Raw genomic sequence first — 21,380 nt, 5'->3', positions numbered from 1 at the left:
GTTTCTATGCTTGGGTGGGGTAAAGGAAGGCTGAAAACTGAGTATTCTTGCATAAAATGTTTGGACAATGTTATGTAACTTCATTTACGTATTTTTTTTGTTTTTCTCTAGGCTTTTTTTCTATTTTTGTTAGAGGCATGTATGTTAAGATCATGTCCTCTGCAAATATCTTGAACTAACAAAAGATTTTTTTTGGTAAGAGGAAGCTGAGGGTGCTGTTCAGGGCAACCAGTTTATTCCTCAATGTATTTCCACTGGGTTTACTGGTTGTCTTAGTGTCTAGGTGAAGCTGGTGCCAGGGGACCAGAGAAGATGGAAAGTGAGAAATAATAGTTCTGCTGGCTGCAGCAAGCTTTTAGATGAGCTCAGCATATACTGCTTTACACCAACTAAGGGACACTGTACACCCATGTAATTGTTTCCTGTGCAGTTTGAATTGTGCAAAATGAGCCTTTCCACATGGTGTTTGTATTCAAACCTTGCAGCTTCTTCTTTCATAGGAAGAGGCCAAAAGGAAAATACTATTCTAAGTGAAAACTGATCTACACAATTGTTTTGGCCTAGAAATTCAATTGGGATAGTTAATAAAATAAATGTTAAAGAGGAAGGAGTTTTCTGCCTACCTGAACCTGAAAGGTGAAAAGAAAATCAAACTAAATACCTCTTTTGTATTTTTCACTTGCTTCAGGAATTTACAAGGTGAAACTTCTAATTCTCCCATGGGCCAAATTCATGAGAGCTTCTGTTCTTCAGATCAAAAAATACTTTTCTCTTATGTTTTTGATTGTGAGTTAAGAACTATCTTCTCTAAACTTTTCTAAATCTGAGCCTAGCTTTTCTAAACTAGCTGACTTAGTACTGGGATGTTCTTTCCCTGTAAATTTCCGGTTCTAAGACAAACAAAGGAGCAATTTGTGCTCTTCAGTTGTGCCTGCTTTTCTCATTCTTTAAGAACTTCCCAGCCCTGCTGACATTGCTCTGTGCCCATAGCTGTAAAAACCCTACTAGTCCCTATCCAGCCATTAAACCATAGAAACCCAAGTTTGAAGGGTCTAAATGGCACAGGCTGTGGAAAAGAGGCTTAGCCATCCCGTTCTGGAGCAATAAAAAATTCTGAGAAGTCTCTTCAGTCCAGATGCAAATACAAAGAGGGTAGTACCCAGTGTCTACGAAAAGCAGGGCCTTGCACAAGAGTCCTGGTGCGAGTCACTGGTTCCGTTTATTCCTGGGTACACTTTGAAGAAGTGGTTTGCTCTCTAAAGCCTGGTTTGTCATGGAAGATGATGTAATTCACACCATGCTTGGGAGAGAGACTAAACATGCTTCTAGGGAAGGATCTAAGCTATTCCAGTTTTGTACAGAGTGAAGAAGGGACCTACTGTCAGAATTCAGCTTAATTTCATCTCTATTTAACAATTTCCACTTTTTTTTCCTGTTAGGGTTGTACCAGCCCTTAACAGATGAGATTTTTCCTGATATTCCTCTGCACAGAATTGGTAGGAGCTGAAAAAGAGTGCCTAATTTTATCAAGCTTGTTGCCTTCAGCTTGTGAGTCCTGGCAGCCCCCTGCTTTTTCCATTTCCCCCTTCAGCTTCTCCAGTACTCAGCACTTAGCCAGCTGTAGCATCAGTATCTACTTAAAAACCTTCCTAGTGTCATGTGTGTGTTCATTTTACATTTTGTCTTGTTCAAATAACTTCTCAGTTGCTTCTATTCACAGGGGTTTTACAGCCCACCTTGAGGCTCTGCCCCCAGGGGTGCATTGTTGTTTCTGCTTTCCTGCAGCAAAAGCTTCATCTTCTGACTCTGATCCTGACCATCATCAGTGAATTTCTTGTCTATTAAACAATGATGAATTACATAAATTAACTGTGAATCCGTATATCTAGTTTAAACTAAGATATTTAACTCTTCTGTAGGCTCTGTTTTGGATATTATCAAGCACATTGTGGCCAAAGGAGAGCACAAGACTGGTGTCCTGGATGAACCCTGTATAGCCACAATCCTTAAGGAGGTGCTGGAAGGACTGGACTACCTGCATAAAAACGGGCAAATCCACAGGTATTTTATGTTTTTCTCACTTTGTCATAAAATGTTATTGAAGCAGAGTAGCTGAGCACAGAGTCTCATCCCATAACTTGCTGAGGGCATCAAGAGAGGAAAGTAAAGGTGAGAGCTTTATTAAAATGTAGAATTCAAATGTTTATATTCTATATGCTACGTCTATATTCAATGACCAGGCCAAATTTGGGTAAATTTTGGGGTGTTGAAAGTTCTAATACAGGGAATCTCTTTCTAAATGTCAACATTCAGCTGCTAAGTGTAGTTGATGGAAAGCTGGAAAACTTCCACTGGTTTTGTTTCTTGCAGAGCTACAAATTACCAAGAGCACTGCGTAGGCAGAGTTGAGCAATTTAATAAAAAGTCCTTCCAGCTCTGATTTTTTTTGAGGTTAGCTGCAAGATCAACATCATGAAATTTGAATTTGAGTAATTTCATTTACAAATAAAAAGGAAATAAAAATAATGGAAAAACTTCTTCTGTAGGCAAAGCCCAGTTAACTAATGGCCTGTGATTTGACAGATCACTGAAATTCATGGGTTTCTGGTGTTTGTCTGAGATGTGTTTTTAAATCACATTTTCCTTTCTCCTGGTGTCAAGGTGTGGTGTAGTTCAGTAGGAGAAGATGCTAAGCTGGTCTGTTCTGTGTTAAAAAGACTGAGTTAGCAATCCTAAATATGTGCTGAAAATAGAATATACTGCTTGTGGGTAATATACACAATCCCAGCCACAGACTGCTACTGGAACAGCCTCTTCTTTCTTGGGAATTCTGTGAGCTTGGCTCTCTTCTGGTACAATGCCATTATAAGCATTGCTGCTGCTATGCTGGAGTAAGTTTCTGTCCTCTTATAGCTGCACAAGAAGAGGTAATTTTTTTGCAAAAATGTTATTTTAATTAGAAAATACAAGAAGTATTCATAAGTTCAATCAAACTGACTGGCTTTTGTAAGTTATTTTAGATTAAAAGGAAAGAAACAGTGGAAATGATTGAGGTGAAATTCTTGTCCCTGAAAGAAGTCTTAAATCTGTTTCCAGTCCCAACTAAAATTCTGATTTAACAAGAATCATTGTCTTCATTTGAGACAGTTTTGATTTCATAGCTGGTTGCTTGTTGCTTAAGTTTGTTTTTTGAGATAAGACTTGAGGCAGCTCTGGGAATTTAGAGTAAAGTAATAAACCAACTTACTTGCCAATTACATGGCAGTAAGTTTTCACTTTGCCATAAGTAATTGACAGAACTGTGTTCATCTGTAACCTGGAGTAGGTTTGCTTGACTGATTTAGTTATCTTCTGGTCTAGTGAAATTGAAATATATATGTTAAAGCAGCAGAAACCTGTTAAATCTCAGTTTCTTGGAAGATATTGCATAATGTTTCATGTATTGAAGAGAGGTGGCTCTCCATTTGGCTGGCTGGAGTGGAAAAGCAAAACTAGTAAATGTGGTAAAGATTAGAGATAATATGAATGCAGTGTGGGGGTTCTTTCATGTACTCAGCAAAAATATCATGTTCACAAAATTCAGACTGCTGGCCTGAAGAAAATATGATTCATATTGAATCATTTGGAAGTGAACTGGATCAAACCTGCTGTGACCATTCTCATCCTGCTCATTGAAGCATTTTGCACAAATTTTCAGCAAAGAAATCAGAGTTGTGTCATTGCTGCAGCTTAAGGTTGTGGTTATGCAGCAGTCCCTTTGCATGTGTTTCATCCCTAAATTTTGAGGCTGCTGCAAAAATTGTGTAATTTATCATAGAAAAGGATTTGGATTATCTCATTGTGCTGGGCACAGTGGTCTGGGAAATTTGGAGAAGCAGGATATAGAAGGAAAGTTGTGTGGTTTCCTACCTGTGATGCAAAGCTGTTTTGGCTGTTGGCAGAAGACAAGGTGACATGACTTTGAGAGGTGAAACAGGTTTCCTTAATGGAGTTCATCATACTGTGTTCCATTTTATCCAGATGTCTGTGTGCTGCTGAGGAAAACACAGTTTAAAGTTGTAGCGCAGCTGAGACCTTTCCTCATCCCTTGGAATATCTGTATGGTTTTCCCATTTTGCTTAATGCTAGGGGTCATAATACTGGTCATGCCTGATGGGAAAGGCAGGTGGAAATCTTGCAGCCATGCCTGAGATGCTCTCAAAGGAAGTGTTTAAAATAACTGAACTTTAGTCCCCTGGGTCAGCTTAAAGTATCTGGCTCTAAAGGAAAGCACATCAAGTGATGGCTGAACTGTAAATATTCTGTCTGTAGTGTGGGGCAGCTGTACTTGGGGTGAACTTTAGGCCAGAGCAAGATCAGCTGTGAAGGGTCAAAACTGAAGGGTTTAAGACCTGGAACAGCAAGCCCAAAGCAAGCAGCCATCCAGCAGAAAATATGTTCAGCTGGTTACACTAAATATCCAAACTCTGCTTATATTACGCCTTGGAGAAAACAACTTGATAAAATTAGAGACACATTGTGAGTGAATGACTGTAATTAGCACATCTGAAGTTGGACAGGCAGGCCAGTGGTACAGCCCAAATGATGAATATGGGTCCCAAATGTAATTTTGTGGGCACTGTAGACCAGAAGTGGGGCTGTAAATCACTGGTGAGATCAGAGAACATATTTCCGTCAGTGAAGCTACTCAATACTTCTAAATTATGCATAATCTTAAATGGGTAAATGAAGTTAACACATGAAAAACTAGCTTAATGAAATTTTGCTGCTGCTGAATCTTGCTATGCCTACGCCTGCCTTGAACTTAATGCCAGTTCCAGTTGAGGTTTAGGGAGCTGTCTTGGTGTGGAAGTGCAAATCCCTGCTTTGGACAGGAGAGGAGTTTGACAGTATTCTCTAGAGGAGATTAGAAAGCCAAATATCTATTGAAGGCTTAAATTATATTTTTTTTTCTTGTTTACTTTCCTAATTAACAGCCAGAGTGAGTCTGAAACTTGAATAGATGCCATTGTTCAGGAATAAATGCTGAAGTCTCCCACATAGCCCAAAGTGATGTTTTTTTTGCTTTCATCTTGCAAGGGCTGATGGGAAGTGTCTGAGGCCTTATGGCAAAGACAAAGGAGAAGACAAAATCAGTTTTATTTTCATGAACACTCTATACCACAGTAACAACTGATTACAAATGGTCCCCACCTTCCTCCAGAATCACCAGTGCCAGCCTTATCTGGGAGTTGGCAGCTCCCTGCCTTCACTGTGCCTGTCCCTGTCCCCCAGTGCCATGCCAGCTGCTACTGTCCCTGTTGTGGTTTCCTGCGTAGCACGGTGATCCCAGGGAGGATTTGAAATCCCAGTGATCCGGCTCATGTTCAGTGAGTTCAGGAGCTGGGCACCAGCCAGAGCGCTGGGGACAGAGGGCCGGACTCGGAAGCCCTCGGATGAAGCTGTCCTGCAGGAATCTGCTCAGGCACATTTCTTTATGGGAATCAAACAAGACTGACGTGCTCTGAGGGGTCGTTGCCAGGCTAATCTGGGCTGGGTGACACTCAGGGTATGTTGTACCTCTTCCCCATTTAGGTTCTGATTCTTCTCTGTGTATTTGGAGATTAGCAGGAGTTTGATGAATGACTTGGAAATAAAACTAAAGCAAAACCAACCCAAGAGATTTTATTGCTTAAAAAGATTTATTGGAGGAAACTTCAAGGCTTTATTTTTCAGGTGGTGCTGCGTATGGCAGGCTGACAAATGAATCATGCTGATTAACTGTTACAAGGTCTCTCTGTCTTTCTCCCTATTTTTATCTCTGAGCTTATCTTCTGTTCATGATTAGCTGTTGTGTAACTGAATATTTTAGTTAGTCCAGGTGAAATAATACACTGCTTAAATATAACCAGATTCTCCTATTGCAGCACAATAAATGTGATACTGTACTGTTTTTTTGTAAAAACAAAAAAAGCCTGGTTTAGAGTTGCATGCACTTGAACTATTGGCATGACAGCAATCCAACTATTAGTTTGTTTGCAGCTCTACTTCTTGCAGGGTAAGAGGAGCAGCAACATTTTATATGCTGAATTAGATCAGCCTGTGCTGCCATACAAAATGTTTGGGGCATTTTTGGTGTCTTTTCAAAATCAGAATGTGGGCAGCAGGGTGCTGGGACAGCTGTTTGACTGTGGCTTTGAAGAGACCCTAGAAACAATATCCTTGCTGTGCTTTTATGCCAGATAAGTTCACTTTTCAATTTTTTTTGGGACCTTAGGATGGTTTTGACAGGGAATCAAAGTTTAATTCTTTGCCTCTTTACCCATACTAAGAGTAAATAACTTCTGAAAACTGGGCATCTATTTATCTGCACATACACATCACCAATACTTGCATGTGGGATTTTGCAGGAGCTCACGTCCAGTAGCAAGTTTTTGATTGAAGATGAAGGAGCTGATGGATGTATTTTGGCAGAACTTGGCTGTCCTACAGTATTCAAGTTTAATTTTCATGTAGCTGATTAATGCATTGATAGCCATGCTGGTGGGTATTGTTGTTCAACTGGATTCCAGTATGCCTCTGAAATAGTGTCCTTTCATGTTTCTGTAGGAATACTGTGGGAGAACTTCAGGCCTCCTCTCTGCAGGGCTGAGATCTTGCTTTGGGGAGTCTGTTTTGGATGTGAACTTTGGTAGGGGAGGATTGAGGAATGGATAACAGGATGCAGAGCCTTTCCACCTCTACTTGTCAGTTTGATTTTCAGTCAGGACAGCAGTAATTTGAAAGTTGGCTATTGCTTAGCTGTGGGAAGTGCAATTTTTTATTCAGAGAGGTGTATTTGGTCTCTTGTCTCTTATAGTATAGGTAGAAATAACCTTTAGAGCTGGTAGTTAATAGAAATTCTAGAGCTTTAATTTTTAAACAATTCAGAAGCCAGAAGAATAGAATTGTTATCTTCTGTGTCTCAGTAGGAAGAAGGAGAAGAAGCTGCTCTGGATTGTACTGGGTACTTTGTTCCCCAAACAAACAGTGTCTAGGGCCCAAGGACCACTGAACCCCCAGTCTCTGTACAGTCAGACTGGGCTGTATTGTGGTGGTTTGGCAAACCAGCACGCTTTCCTGGTGGCTGTTTCTTCCACTGCATCATCCAGAAATTCATTGTTTAAAAAAAAAAAAAAAAAGAAACTTCCTTGTGGTTGGGGAGAGATAATATAAACCAGATGTAATCCCAAATCTGCAGACAGCCAGAAACAATGACTCCTGTGGAGACAGTTTTCCTCAAAGTGAGTAAAGACAGTCTTTGCTCTGAAATCTAAAAACATGAGATTTCAACCTCTGATGGTAAAATACCATTGCTGCTGAAATCACAGGGGTACTGGGGGCTCTGCAGCAGCTCCAGGTGATGCCCCAGCTCTTGGGAACTCCCTGCAGTCCTGTGGTGCAGGTGGGCTCCAGGGTGATACCTGAAGGTGTGGCTGCTGCAGTCAGGTGTTTGTGCCCCTGTCATGTCCCTCACACCCAGGAGCTACCTCTGAACTTTGTCACTGAGTGTCCTGCAGTTATTCAAAGTAACTTTGGTTTAGTCCAAAGGAAAGCCCAGCTGTTTGGTAGAATGACTCTGGCTTTTTATAGAAGGGAGAGGAGTTTTTAGGTTTTTCTCTCTGCTTTGCTACATGGAGATGAGAAGCAGATAAAATATGATTCGGAGTGGGAAAATAGAGGTTGGGTGATCACCTAAAGGTTCTACAGCAGTGACATGTTTTGGTCAGTGATCCATGACTGAATTGTACACTCAAATAATGGTGGTTTCTAGCAATTCTCAAATTGTCAAGAGTATTTGAATTTGATGTGTTTCCAGGGGGAATAATCATTCACTGCAGCATTAAATGTATCAAGTGAAAATGTAACAGACTCTTAGCTTTACTCTGAAGAAACCCAGTGCCATGCGCACGTGTAAAACACTGTTTGTGACATCTCCCTCATGTCACTGCCTTTATCTGGTGTAGATTGCTGAGACCAGGTCACCCAATATAAGCTCTTGCAACATCTCTCCAGCAGCAAAGTAATTGTTTAAATTGTCTTGTTCATCTGTTCGACAGGGGTGATGCATGATGTGAATATAACTCACTTCAAAAAGATGGCTTGAGATATTGTTCCCTGTTTTGGTGCAGCAGAATTTCTGGCCTTTATAGATCCTAAAATCTGCATAGGTAGAGGTTCTTTAAATATTTATTCAGACCACTGCAGTCTTTTCATTCATGTCTTATGCTAAAGTAGAAGAAAAGGGTCACTTGCTAAATTTGTGTGATAACATATTAAACACACTTGAAAAGTTTGCAAGGCTGCATCAGAAATTATTTTTTATTGTTTACTAAATTGAATTATATCTTGCCTAGTAGAGTTCTTATAAAATTTTGATACTAAAAAGTAAAGTTGTAGTAAACACATTCACAACATAAAGTGAATACTTTCAAGAAGAAAAGTGAGACAAAATCCACACACATTTAGGATAACAAACAAAGAACTGCCTCAGAGAAATCTATCCCTTGATGGTACCCTGGAAAGCATCACCAGGTGAGATTGGGAGTGCAGTGAGGACTTCAGAACAATTTTCAGGACTATTTGTACAATGGAAACTACACTTTCCATTGTACAGATACCTGATTTTATAACTACTTTCTCCATTTTATGGGAATAACTGGATGAAATAGAGGTCTTTCTTCCTATGCTGGTCTTCCTATACTTAAAACTGTCATCTTACAGATTTTTGGATAAGGAAGTTTTTGGACAGGTTTCTTGTGAGCTCTGGCTGTCTTGACTTTCCCCTGTTGTGTCATGTTGCAGCCATGGCTGAGCAGGAGCTGTGGGTGGCTTTGTAGATAGGGACAGCTCTTGGCTGCATGGGGAATGCCTTGGGCCTTGTGTGTATAGAGAGACTTACTACTTTTTCAGAACAGGATGCTTATTGCCTTTGGGAAATTCAGACCTTTTTGAGCTCACCTATGTCAATTTTTTGTGGCCTAATTTGAGCCAAATTGGTTCTGTATTTGCCTGAATGCCTTTCATCTTTCCACCATGGCAGGCAGGGAGCTGTATGAATCACTGACATTCCTGTTCCTTCTGCTACCTGGTGCAGCTTGTACTCAAACTGGGGTGATGCACAAGTGGTAATTTTTTGGAAATTCCTATTTCTGGGCCCATTAGGAACATACTCTGACATGCAGGAGATACTGCAGAATGGTGGAGTCACTGGTGTTGCCACGTGAAGCAAACTCGCCTCCTTCCACCTGAAAGAATTTGACATGAAATACTGAAATAAGATCATGTTATAACTAGACAATTTCCCTCTGTTATCAATGACTAAGGCAGGGTGTCCCAAAAATGTCTGGGCCTCCAGGGGTAGGAAGAGACCTTGTGACTCCACAGCTCGTTCCGTGTATTGCTTTTCATGCAGCAGGTTTTAAAGGGTCGTTGTGCTTTGTCCTCACTGCAGTCCTTAGGAAGTAGGATCAGGAAATGGACGAGCTGAATAAATGCATTTGTGGAAGAAATTGTTGTTTTTAGCTGCTGTTCAGCATATGGAAGCTTGATTTTAAAACCTGCTGTGCAGAATCCTTTCCTTATACAAGAGAAAAAAACTGAACTTCTCACAGAATAGGGTAAACTTTAAAAGTGGTGCGTGAAATTGGAGATGAAGCTTCTCTCTTGCAGTAACTGCTGAAGATTGTTAGAAGCGTGGGCTGTTTGGCAAATCCTCTTTGCCATGAGCTGATGCCACAGCAGTGATGTGCTTTGGGGTGAATGTGTGAAGCAAAGGCCTTATTTGCAGGAGGAAGAAATGGGGCTGTAAGTATTGGTATGGTTAGATCATCTCCATGTTGGGAGGCAGCCTAGGTCTAGCACTGTTTCCTGGCTGAAGGACCTGATGTGTCTGAAAATTGCTTTTTAAGGGTTTGGATTTAGCTGAAGCAACTTGCCCCACATTGATGTGCAGTTGAGGTTACTTGAGCACTGCTGCTGGGCTGGAGGCTTGGCCATGGATGGGAGGTGGGAGACCAAGGCAGGCAGGCAGGCAGGATCCGTCCTTGAACCTTCCTTTAATCCTCTGTTAGGCTTGAACCACGTGGGGAGAGAAGGAATTAATGAGAGCACCAAACCATCAGAGACGAAGCTGGCACAGGAGTGAGAAGTGTGAGCTGGACATAATTTGCTGAGATAAAGGAAAATTGCAGGCGCTGCGATAACAGTGGCTGTGTGACAGACAGGGGCACAGTGAGGGATTGACACACTGCTGCCTGTCTCACTTCATAATAGAGGCTTGCATCGAGTTAGCCCAAGGTCTGCAACTCTTTCTGAACCACTTCAGCATCTTCCCAAACCCTGGAGCTATTCACACAGCCAAGATGACAGTGAATTTCAGGCAGATCTCCTGCAGCTTTCTTTAGTGAGTCGTCCCTTGTCTGAGCTGCCAGAGCGACTTGACCTAAAAGAAATCAAATTTGAATCATGGTTTCTTGGGCCCCAACCTTCTACTTAAAGCAGCAGTCCACTTCTGCAGCACTGGAGGGCAGAAAATTGAGAGGGACTGTACCTAGTAAGTGCATTGTGAACCTCTGAAAGATATTTTATTTTTTTACAATGAAGTGAAATGGGAGATTAATTTCTCATGCAGCTCTGACTGGGGTTTCTGTTTGCCTGTGCCAAGTGACAGAATGCAGTTATCTCTCCCAAGAAGTCTTTGCTGCACTCAAAGTAATCTGCCTGGATCTTATGGGTAGGGTAGGCAGAAAACAAATACTTGCTGTACTCTTAAAGCTCTGTGTGATGGAAGCTGACAGTCTTTTCCAGTGGGCTTTGTCTTCACATGGCTCTGTTTGCAAAGCCACAGTCTGTCAGTCACTTCTGCCTTTCAAAGACATCTTAAAAAAAAAAAAAAAAAGAGAAAAGCTTTTAAAGTTCCTGGTAACATTGGATTATTCATCTAACTTTCTCCAGCCATTAAAATGATAATTCAAAGGCCTTTAATTATTCCCACCTAGGTAACCCTCATGAAGGTGTAGCTTTAAAAATGCTTCCACTGTTTTGAGTCTTGGAGTTAATTATGAGTTGCCTTGTGCTGCTGGCTCAGCTCCCGTGTGGAGGCCGTGGTCTTTTACCACAGCCCAGCAGCTGACAGAGCAGCTTGGAGAAGAGGGAAGCTGCAGTTGCTGTGCTTGCCTGATCCTGGGCAATAAAGCATGTCACTGGGCTGGTCCCCTGCTGGAATTTATGGCAGCCTGGCTGCTGCCACTGGGCCCGGCTGCCAGTGGCCACAAGGACCTGCTGAGAGGGCTGTGGATGAGCAGGGATGAAGCAAGCTGTGGACTTGGCCCTCTCTTCCATCCCCTTATGCTGGGCTCAGCAGGGAGCATGGGAGCTGCTTTGCCAGCTCTCTGCCATTGGAAAACCTTCAAGCTCTGGGAGATGTTTGAGAGTCTGGCTCTGCAGTTGAGTACAGCACTGTAACAGGCAGTAATTGCACCTCACCCAAGAGTTTGGGACTTCAGGTTCAACCCTGTGGCATGAAAATATTAGGGCACACAGCTTTTCTGAGCAGGAACAGGGGCATGCTCATGTATAGCATTTCCAATACAATTGTCTTGAATGCCTTCTCCTTATGCCGTGTTGAATGTGCTGACATTTGAAGGGGTAAAAATACTGATCTGCCTGCACACTGCAAGCCTAGTTTACAATTTTCAGCTCTAAATGGTAAAGCTCTTACCTGTCACCAGCTTTTTATATCTTGGCTTATAAGGCAAAGGGAAGAGGTGACACAGGTAACAGCATGTTATTGAAGGGAGAGAAATGTTTGATGGTAGAGGGACAATAGCACTCATTTGGTGTAAAATGTCAGAGATTGCCTCATATTTAACTGTATGTAGCAATATTGTCCTGGAAGTATTTTACAAATTATTCAGAACAATGTCAACTCCAGTAATTGGTTGCATTCAGCATAAATATTTTGAGTTATTCATTACCATTAAAAGAAAATAGTAATTGTTGCATATTGCACCTTCTCTTTTTTTAAATTAAACTTGGCAGGACCAACCACTCCTTCCTCATGCCAAATTATGCACTATAGAGTTCAGTCCATGAAAATTTATTGTTGCAGTTGATGTAAATTGCATCTAATGGGCAAATGACTCACGGCTGTGCTTTGTGTTACAGCCAGCTTTGTGTTCGAAAGGCACATGCCAGCAGGTTGGAAGCAGAGGCAGAGTAAACAGGGCTTATCTGTTTCCCCTCTCCTGTGACAGTTTTCTTCTCACTACTGGGCTGCAGATCTCCTGGGGTGACAATCTTTGCTCAGGTCCCTTCTGTTGTGGTTGCAGTGGCTGTAACAACCACTGTGGAGTTAGGCCAAGGATTGAAGGTGGATCTGATAATTTAGCAGGATTTTAAGGACTCTTTGTCATGGGAACAAGCCACCAGGATATAGTTCATGTAGTTTCCCTGTGCCCCACTGAAAAATTAATTGAGGGGAGTGTGGGAACACGGCACTTAAAACTGAGAAGGATCATCTCATTGCCTTCCTGTGCTCCCAAATCTCCTGTAGCTGGAGTTCGGCCGTAATTTTGTTGTTGGGATGAGATTTGTTCATATAGCACCTCATACCTGGGGCCCAGCCCCATCCTGAAGGCATTAATGTGATGACACTCTTGTCTGGTCAAACTGGGAAGTTAAACCAGTTTGGAATGCGGATGAAGAAGGGTTTCTGCCTCGCTGTGAAACCTTTCGAGGCTGACGTGGAGAATCCAGCTTTGCACTGGAGTGAGTCCAAGCCTCTCTTCCCACTCTGGTTGTGAAGTACAAGGTAAATAAAAACATAGTTCTTATTTTGTGGAAAGGCTCTTGAAGACTTTAAAAGAGAGGAAGATGACAGCTGTAGAGCAGGAGTGTCCAGAAGTACTGTAGCATTTGTTAAACTATTGACAAAGTTTACTATAGCCTTCTGTAACTTCATTTAAAATGTGATATAATTATTGTTTATGCTAAAGCTGCTTCCTGTTTCCACTATAGCAATTATGCCAGAGGCATACAATTTATTCCCAGTGTATCAGCCCAGGATATGGTCATTACCACATTAATGGGAAGTGCCTTCAAATTGTTACACTTGGCAATAGCTATATCCTGGAGTAACAAACTTTTCTCACCATTCAGCTCACAAGTTTATAAGATCTCCTGATGAAAATAAACAGGAAAGCACTGATCGTCTTTCTGCTGCCCCATTGCTTCAAATGCACTTAAGTTTAAATATGATTTTAGAGGAGAGCCTGCTTCAAATATGCTGCTACTGCACCAGTGTATGCTAAAAGGAAGGAGTGAGTGAGTACTCACTCAGTGTTAAGGCTGCTCTGTGTTCACCTGATGCTGCTGCAGTGCTGTTAAACTGGGGCAGGGAATGGGGAAGCTGGAAAATGCTTCTATGGAGCAGTGACTCCTCAGTGGAAACAGTGACTCTTCAAACATCTTGCTGCCCTATCAGTTTTGTTGCTCTGGTTGGGAGTGAGTGTGCCAGGCTGGGGTGAGTGACCCTTTGCAGAGGGCTGACCACTGTGAGGAAGTGCCACATGAAGTGGTGATGTAATTCTGTAGTTTGACTTGGATATTAGGCAGTGGTTGTTTTGGCCTCCTGGAATTCATATTGTGGCCATGACTTGTTTTAATTTCTTAAACCAGCTTTAAGAATTATGTTTGCTGACTTTTGTTTCCAATGAGAAAATATGTAAATTTTAATTAATCCAAGCTGAAGTTAAAAAGCAAGCCTCTTGATTTGAGGGGGTTAAGGGCCTGGAGTCCTTTGGCTCAATTTTCTACGGGATTCGATCTAAGTGCTTATTTTGCTAGTTTCTTGCATTCCAAACCTGCCCAGCTTCTCTGCTGTGGTGGGATGGTTTGGTGATAGGGAATGCCTGCTGGTTTCTGACTGCTGATGCTACAGCAATGAAACCTGCCTGAGTTGTTTTGGACTGTGAAGTGTGTGATAGTTGAGATGTCATCCTTAGTTTTGCTTAAAATCTTTCCTGGCACTTCCTTCATGGCTGAGTGTGGTCTGTTATGGGGGCTTGCTGAGCCACATGTGCAGTTCTGCCAGAGGGGAAGTTTGGAAAGGCTGCACAATAGTGCATGGCCCAGCTTACTGGGGAAATGCTGCAGCATCCTGGGCTGCCTTGGAGTACAGTTGGAAGAGGAAATTACTCTTACTCCAGTAAGAGAATTAATAACTTCAACAGGTAACCTTGTGCATGCTATTCCTTTCCCCATGAGCTGGAACTGGCAGGGCCTGGTGCATCCTGGCTGTCACAGGAGAATCAGCTGTGAGTAAACATTTCCAGTAGGATTGGAGAATTTCCTGAACACCCTGTGTTCCCTCTGAATTAGTGCTGGTGTGCAGGGGGATTCCTGGAGGTGGCTGTGCCTGTGCCAAGCACATTTCACACTGTGTGAGCCAGCTCCTCACCTAGGACATAGCAGACTTCAGTACTGTGCTCTCATGGCTCCCTGTGCTCCTGGGGCTGGATCCCAAAGGCATCTTCTACCTAACTATTAGCAGGGAGCTTTTCCATTCCTCCTTTTTATGGACCATGAGCAGTTTGTGGGAGTGCAGGGCTCAGTCAGGTTTGTGTCTCACATGGCAATTAGCTCAACAGCACCAATTATATTGGGTTTGGCCAATGGGTGCTAAGCGGGGTAGTGTAGCCACCTGCTTTATTCTGCATTTAATCCCTTCAGGTCCTTCATGTAGTTAAGAGCATCCATTGGTGCTGTATTGTCTGCAATGGCTACCAGATGCTGGTTGCAGGAAGAAAACAAAAATCATGCTTCTGGAAGGGAAAGTCAGCTTCTTGAGGCTATCAGATCTGTATGAAACTCTGAAGTTATGTGACACATCTTCATTATTAAAACAAATAAGAATTTTTCCTGTACTTGCTCTCACACCAGTGCTTCAAACTGGGGTTAGGCTCCAGGATGGGCACTGCTAGCAAGACATGTACATTTGGCATGACTTGAAATACCAGTTTGAAGGCTAAAGGTGCTGTCAGCTGCAGTTTGCTGTTCATCTTTAGTGGGACTGTCTTATGGACAGTCTTTTTTCTGCCTTGTGCTGAGGAAAACCCTTGCCGTGCCACTGTCCTAGACTGGGCATTGGGAAGAGTCTGATAAATGCTAGCGCTGGAGAGGATGTATTTAAAATTAGGCTGGCCTGTAACTGGCAGTGGCCCAGGCTCCTCTTCAGAAAAGCCAGGAAGGAGGAGATTTCCAGGGCCTGACTGGGGCTCTTTGGCCAGGCCACCACACCAGTTCTGTTCTCATGATGCACTAGGGAGAAGAGAAAAAAATAGCTTTGGACTTCTTTCTGTATGTGAAAGGATTTGGAATATTTGCCAAAGGCAGTGAAGGGAAAATCTGCTTGTTTTGGGGTTGTTTTCCTCTTTTTGCACCCATTCCATGTGGGTTCCTGGGCAGTGCAAGCTTAGCAACCTGTGCTGATGAACAGGGGTGTCAGCTATGAAGTGCTTCTCTTGGCTTGACATGTGGAGCAGCCTGTGAAAATAAACTGGAAAACTTCAAAGTGTTTGCAGTGAAAGCAGTGTTCCCCTCAAGAATGGAGAAGTGTTGCTGTTAACCTGAAAACCAGAGCTTTTGGCTAGAAAAGGAAAGTACAAAATATTCATAGCACATGCTGGATGTTCTTGTGTGTTTGTTCATTAAAAGAAAATAAAAAGATAGCAGGGGGATTTTTTTCACTGACCAGGCTCATTAAGCCATAAGCAAACAACATTTTTCAGCTCTCTGGATTTTCACCAGTGTATGGGGCTAAACTGATTTTTTGAGGAAGCACAATAACTTCTGCAGGACTGGAGAGCAGTGAGATGTGGGGCTGGGTGAGAACCACATCAACTCACTGTCTTGAAGTCACTCCCCCTAAAGGGGTACATAAGCATCTGACCAGTGCTAGGTTCACTTTTCACCTTTTTATCTAACTCTAAGAACCTGTGACAAACAACTTTCCTTGCATTTTTAAGAATACCTTCTGCAAAGTTTTAATTTTCCTTCTCTGTGTATAGTACCTAAAATACAAATCATACAAATACTACTTAATGCCTGTCTACTGAAGTTACAATTTCTGCATGATTTGAGGCAAGAAATGCTAATATAAGAAACAAAATATAAGAAATAATAACCTTTTAATGTATTTTTCTTGGTTGAAGTAAAGATTTAATGACTTATTGTTTCTTTATCTTTCTGCAGGGATGTGAAAGCAGGAAATATTCTTCTTGGAGAAGATGGCTCAGTGCAAATTGCAGGTAACTTCCCTGGTAGCTTTGTGTAAACTTTAGGCATAACTGAATATCCAAGGAAATAGTTTAATGATTGAGGAGAAACCTGCATAAAATTGTTAGCATCCAAAAGCCCCACACTTCATAAAACAACAAAAAAAACCCAACAAAAAACAAACCAAAACAAAAACCCAACCCAGAGTTTATAACGTCTTGTTATCTTAAAATACTATTACTCAGAATAATGACAATCAGCAGATACAAATCATTTGATTGTGAAGTCCACAGAATCAATAGATTAGATAAAGTTCTTGGCATAAGCTAGTCAGGTTGTTACATCAGCAAGTTTATAGGCTTGGAAGTGGAGTGCAGAGACCTCACTGATTTATCATTGACGTGTGAGGTGGTTTTCCACAGGTCTCTGGTGAAGGGTTCACAGATCCATCAGAAGGAAATGGACATATCTGATGGTAAAAGTCATTTAAGGAAAGATCAGCCAGTCAAACTGCTCCTGTGAATGCTCCCTGCTCTGCTTCAGTTGAGCTGGATGGCAGAGAGGGTGTTTAAGTGGCTGCCCTGGCCCAGCCCAAACTGGGGTGAGCTGGAAGTCTTGGAGGCAGTCATGCAAAGCAAAACTGTGAAGACAGTTGCTTTAGCTAACACAGATGTGTCTGGAGATGTCTGCTGCAGGCACTGCTGACAGGAGCTGCAGCAACAGAGCTGTGCTGGAAACAGTCCTGGGTGGGGATAGACCATGTGGAAAAGGGTACTGTGTGGGGTGTTTTGCCCCCCTGATCCTCTTCTGGTATTTGGTTTCATACATGTTCCTACAGACTTCACTCTTCTTCTCAGAAATCAAGAATTATGCCCCATTCCTGAAAACATTCAAGATTGAATTCAATTGAATGGAATTCAAGATTGAAGAGCTGAGCAACCTGTTCTGGTTGAAGGTGTCCCTGCCCATGGCAGGGGCCTGGACAAGATGACCATTAAAGGTCCCTTCCAACCCAAACTATTCTGTGTTTTTGATTATTATTATTACAGACTATTAAGTAAGCCAAGATTTTTGGAGAGTACATTTAGAACCTGTGATATTTGTTTTTCCTTCTCTTCCCAGCATTATGTTTTCCTATCCTGAGTACTGTTTTTCTCCAATTCTCCTTTCCTCAGTAGTGTGTTCTTCCTGTAGATCTTGTAGTGCCTTTCCCATGGATCTTGTAGTGCCTTTCCAGTCCTAGTGCCAGCTCTAGCTGGGGAGCAGAGCTCTGTCCCCTCCTGCCAGCTTGGCAAACATCCCTGTACATATGTAACATTTTCAATCCCATATTTAATTTAATTGGGAAGAGCCATATCTGTGTCTGACAAGGTCTCTTTAGTACCCTAACCCTGTCCTGCTGGTAGAGTCACAGCAGTGGTCAGGCCAGTGTGGTGGGAGTTTTAAGGATGAGGCAGTGACAGTTTTGTGAGGGAGAAGTTCCTGTAGCATTGTTTATTCCTTTGGAATATCTGTGCTTGGCTTTGCATCTTGGAATGAAAGGCATAGATTTTCCACCTGGAAGTAGAACATGTTGCAATGCAGCTTTTTCTAGGTAGCTGTCCTCTCTGCAGAGGACAATAAGCCCTTTTACAGGACATAACACCTATTTCTGTTTAAAAATCTGAAATACCTTTGTTTTCTTTTTTAAGTCTCTTGGTGTCTTTAATGAGGTGAAAATAATTCAGTTATGTGGCAGCTGATGGAAGGTAGGGAGTGGCTTCTAAAATGCTCAAAGAAGCAAACTTTATACTGTGAAATCCTACAATTTTTTCCATAATAGGACCAAGATATAACATGTTGAATTTGTAATTGCACAGAGCTTTTGATGCTGTTTTGGGAGAGGCTCCAAAAAGGTGTAACTGAGTGTTTCTGCCAGCCTAGAGAGAGCTGCTTGTGTGTCTCTTCCACAAGGCTGTAAGGGCTTGGCTTTTTTGTATTAAGGCTCACTAGCAATAGGTATTTGTGTATTTTTTTCTGCTGAGTAATTTTCCGTTGATAAAAAGATTTAAGGTAGACTGGTCTTAGCTTTGTGCATTTCAGAGGATTTACATTTGTCTGTGACTGTACACAATTCCCTATACTGAACTACTGGTGGTTTATATGTGCAACACCTAAATGATGAAATTCATCTCTCTGCATATCCTGTGAAAGCAGCATTTAGAGATGTGCAAAGTTCCTTTTTTACAAATTCTTTCTTCGAATATGCAGAAGGACCAACCCTGCCACCTTTCATCAGCCACAGCAGGGCCACTAAACCAAGGTCAGAGGGTTCACTGCAATGGCAGGAAGCACTTTAGTTTCTGTGGAGGCAGCTGATGACTTGAAAGAAATGAAAATAAATTAATGAATAATAGAGAAGAGCCTGACCTGGTCATAACATGAGATTTAGTTTCTGTGGGAATTTCTGACACTTAAGCTTCCTTGCCTTCTGACCCAGGATGAAGTAGCAGAATTTCTGGGGAATTTTTTGAGGAGGAAAAAAATGCTGGAAGCAAACCAATCCAAATAAAATGAGATTTGTTTCAGTGAGATCAAAGCACTTGCCTTTGACAATAATATTAATGCATATTCTGAATAATTCTGTTGATTGTTGAATGCTTCAATTATGGGCTGGATGACATCACTTTATTCCCATGAAACAAACGCTCTTAAGTTTCTCTGGAAAGTTACACCACAAGATAAAAAACAAAAGATTGATCAGCTGTGGAATGTAGCCTTGAGGGTTGGAGTGAATGGGGCACCTCCCTGCAAGGAGCTGGTTTGGTGTACATGAAAAATTTAAATCATGTAGCAGGGAAGAAAGACTTCCATTCTTGTATAATGACTCCTTCCCTTCTGCCACTCCTCTATCCAAACTGCCTGTGAACAGTTGTTAAGGTCTCATTCAATCTTTGGCCTTATGACCTTGTGTTCCTGTGCATTTCCTCCTGCTTGACACAATTCCTGTTCCTTGTCCCAGATGAAATGTAATTCTCAAATGTAAATGAGGAATGTACATCTCAATCTGGAAATCCTTTGATGAGAAAAAAGCAAAGCTGCATTTGAGATTGAGTGGTGGAAATCTCACTGCTGGACTGCACCTCCACAACGTGTCAGTGAATTTAATTGCTTGAATCTTTCACTGTGTGGAATTCAAGGCAGTAATTTTGCTGCAGTATTACACGGTTCTGACCAGTGAAAATTAAAGCCTCTTTTGTGAATTTTGGGCTGTGCAATTCTGTTAAAGATGAACAGAAAAAGCAACTTGATGAAGGTGTCTCAGACATTTCTCAGGTTCTGTTTGTAACCCTGAGTTGGTGTTTGTGCATATGGGGAAAGCCACTGTGGGAGCACTGTGAGTTGAGGTTGCTGCAGGTAAAGAGATGGAGAGATCTGTGGGCTTGAGGGCATCTGCTGGAAGTGGGAATTCTAAAAATTCCTCTAATGACTTGCACAAATTCCCAGCTTGAAACTCCTCCCCAAGTCTTATTTTTACTCATGACTCTATTTTTAACTGTGTCGCTCCTTTGGCTTTCAAAAAGTGCATCCACTGAACCTGGAGAAAATTGCCTTTAACAGATCCAGCTGACCAGCAAGACCTAAAGTGGGGCAGTTTGCTTCTATCTTAACATTTATCTTTTTTTTCTCCCAAGGGCACTTGGGCCTTGTGGTTTGGCACCAAGTTTTTGGAGCCTGTTACAATTCACAGTATCACTTTCTCAGTTTGAAGTGTTCTCCTTCACACTGGATTAATCTGTCTTCTGGAGAGAGCAGGACTCTTTTCCAGATACCATTGTTCTGGGCTGTGCTGACATCGGTTGCAATGTAAATGGAGATAGCCAAGTTCTTTTGTGTTCCAGCCTCTCCATGGCAATTACTTCATTTCTTTTAATCAGACCATAAAACCTCTTTGCTCTGGCATTTATCAGCTCCCTGGAGTCTAAAAGTGCACGGATAAAAACACTCTGTCAACATAAAACTGCATCGGCATCAGTATTGATGCATAAACCAGGAGATGGCTTCTCACAGTAAGCAAGGCTTTGCATTTGTCAGTTTATTTAATTATGTAGGACCTATAAATTACTGTGAAATGAACATCTTGATAGACTGGGAAGGGATGCGAGAGGTTGAGGAGAAACTCTCCCAGGGTGCGTGAGACTTGCTCAGTATGAGCCACGCTTCAGCCATGGCATGATGTGAGCATCCTACTGAGACTGAATTCAGACTGTATCTTTGTTTTCCCCTGATTTTATCCATTGAGATATTAAATAATGCTGTCACCCACCCCTCTGAGATTGAATGTGATGATACAAGTGTCTGCTGAAGGCTGAGAGGCACACATCCCTCCATGTGTGGATTTTTTGGTTCTGGAGACAATAACATGATCTCTTCAGGATTTAAAACTAGAGAATCCTGAACAGGCACTCCTGAGAGGTGCCTGCAGCGTCAGCTGGCCTGGACAGGCCGTGTTGCCAAGCAGTTGAAGTAGACTGAGATTTCACTAAGTTGTTCAGGACTTGCTAATTGATCCTGGGCAAATTGCCTAACCCCTCTCTCTTTATCTATTTATAAAACGGGGATAGTTAAGGCCAGGCAAAACTTGTGTAACTGAATTTGTGTAACTTTCCACAAATCCATGCCAGCTTGTCACCGGTTCGCTGTGTTCCTGACTGCTCTTAATTCATGGCACTAAAATAGCGCTCTACATAAACATAGAGCTATGATGCAGCAGTGTCATTCCCCACTTTCCCTTAGGAAACTCTAACTTTGGGAGATTAAATTGCCTGAACAAGGGGCAAGACACAAATCTAACTCGGGAGGGGAGTGTTGATTGCAGGGCTCGCTGGAGGAGCCTGTGTTGTATCACGAACACCTTGGAGCCTCTTCTGCCTTTCAAAAAAAAGGGCCAAAAGTATTTTTCTCTATGATTGGTAGAAGACTTCTAGGGCCTTTCCTGCAGCAGCGAGTTGTGAAATAGCTTTTTCTTTGTGTCAGTGGAACTATCTGTGTTTCCTGAAGAGATGTTGCACTGTTTGATTGTTGAAACCACTTGTGAACGTCTC

General features: G+C 42.1%; 1 protein-coding gene across 2 annotated transcripts in view; it reads left to right on the top strand.

The window, feature by feature from the left end:
* The window catches only part of OXSR1 (oxidative stress responsive kinase 1), an 87,326-nt gene that overhangs the window by 37,096 nt on the left and 28,850 nt on the right, over window positions 1-21,380 (top strand). For both annotated transcript variants that reach the window (XM_077789521.1, XM_021555329.3), the window contains 2 exons: window positions 1,920-2,061; window positions 16,273-16,328. In XM_077789521.1, coding sequence (XP_077645647.1) covers window positions 1,920-2,061; window positions 16,273-16,328 — 198 coding nt within the window. The remainder of the gene's footprint in view (window positions 1-1,919; window positions 2,062-16,272; window positions 16,329-21,380) is intronic.

The sequence above is a fragment of the Lonchura striata genome, chromosome 1 (genome assembly GCF_046129695.1).
Source record: "Lonchura striata isolate bLonStr1 chromosome 1, bLonStr1.mat, whole genome shotgun sequence".
NCBI lineage: Eukaryota > Metazoa > Chordata > Aves > Passeriformes > Estrildidae > Lonchura > Lonchura striata.
This window is presented reverse-complemented; position numbering and strand designations above follow the sequence as displayed.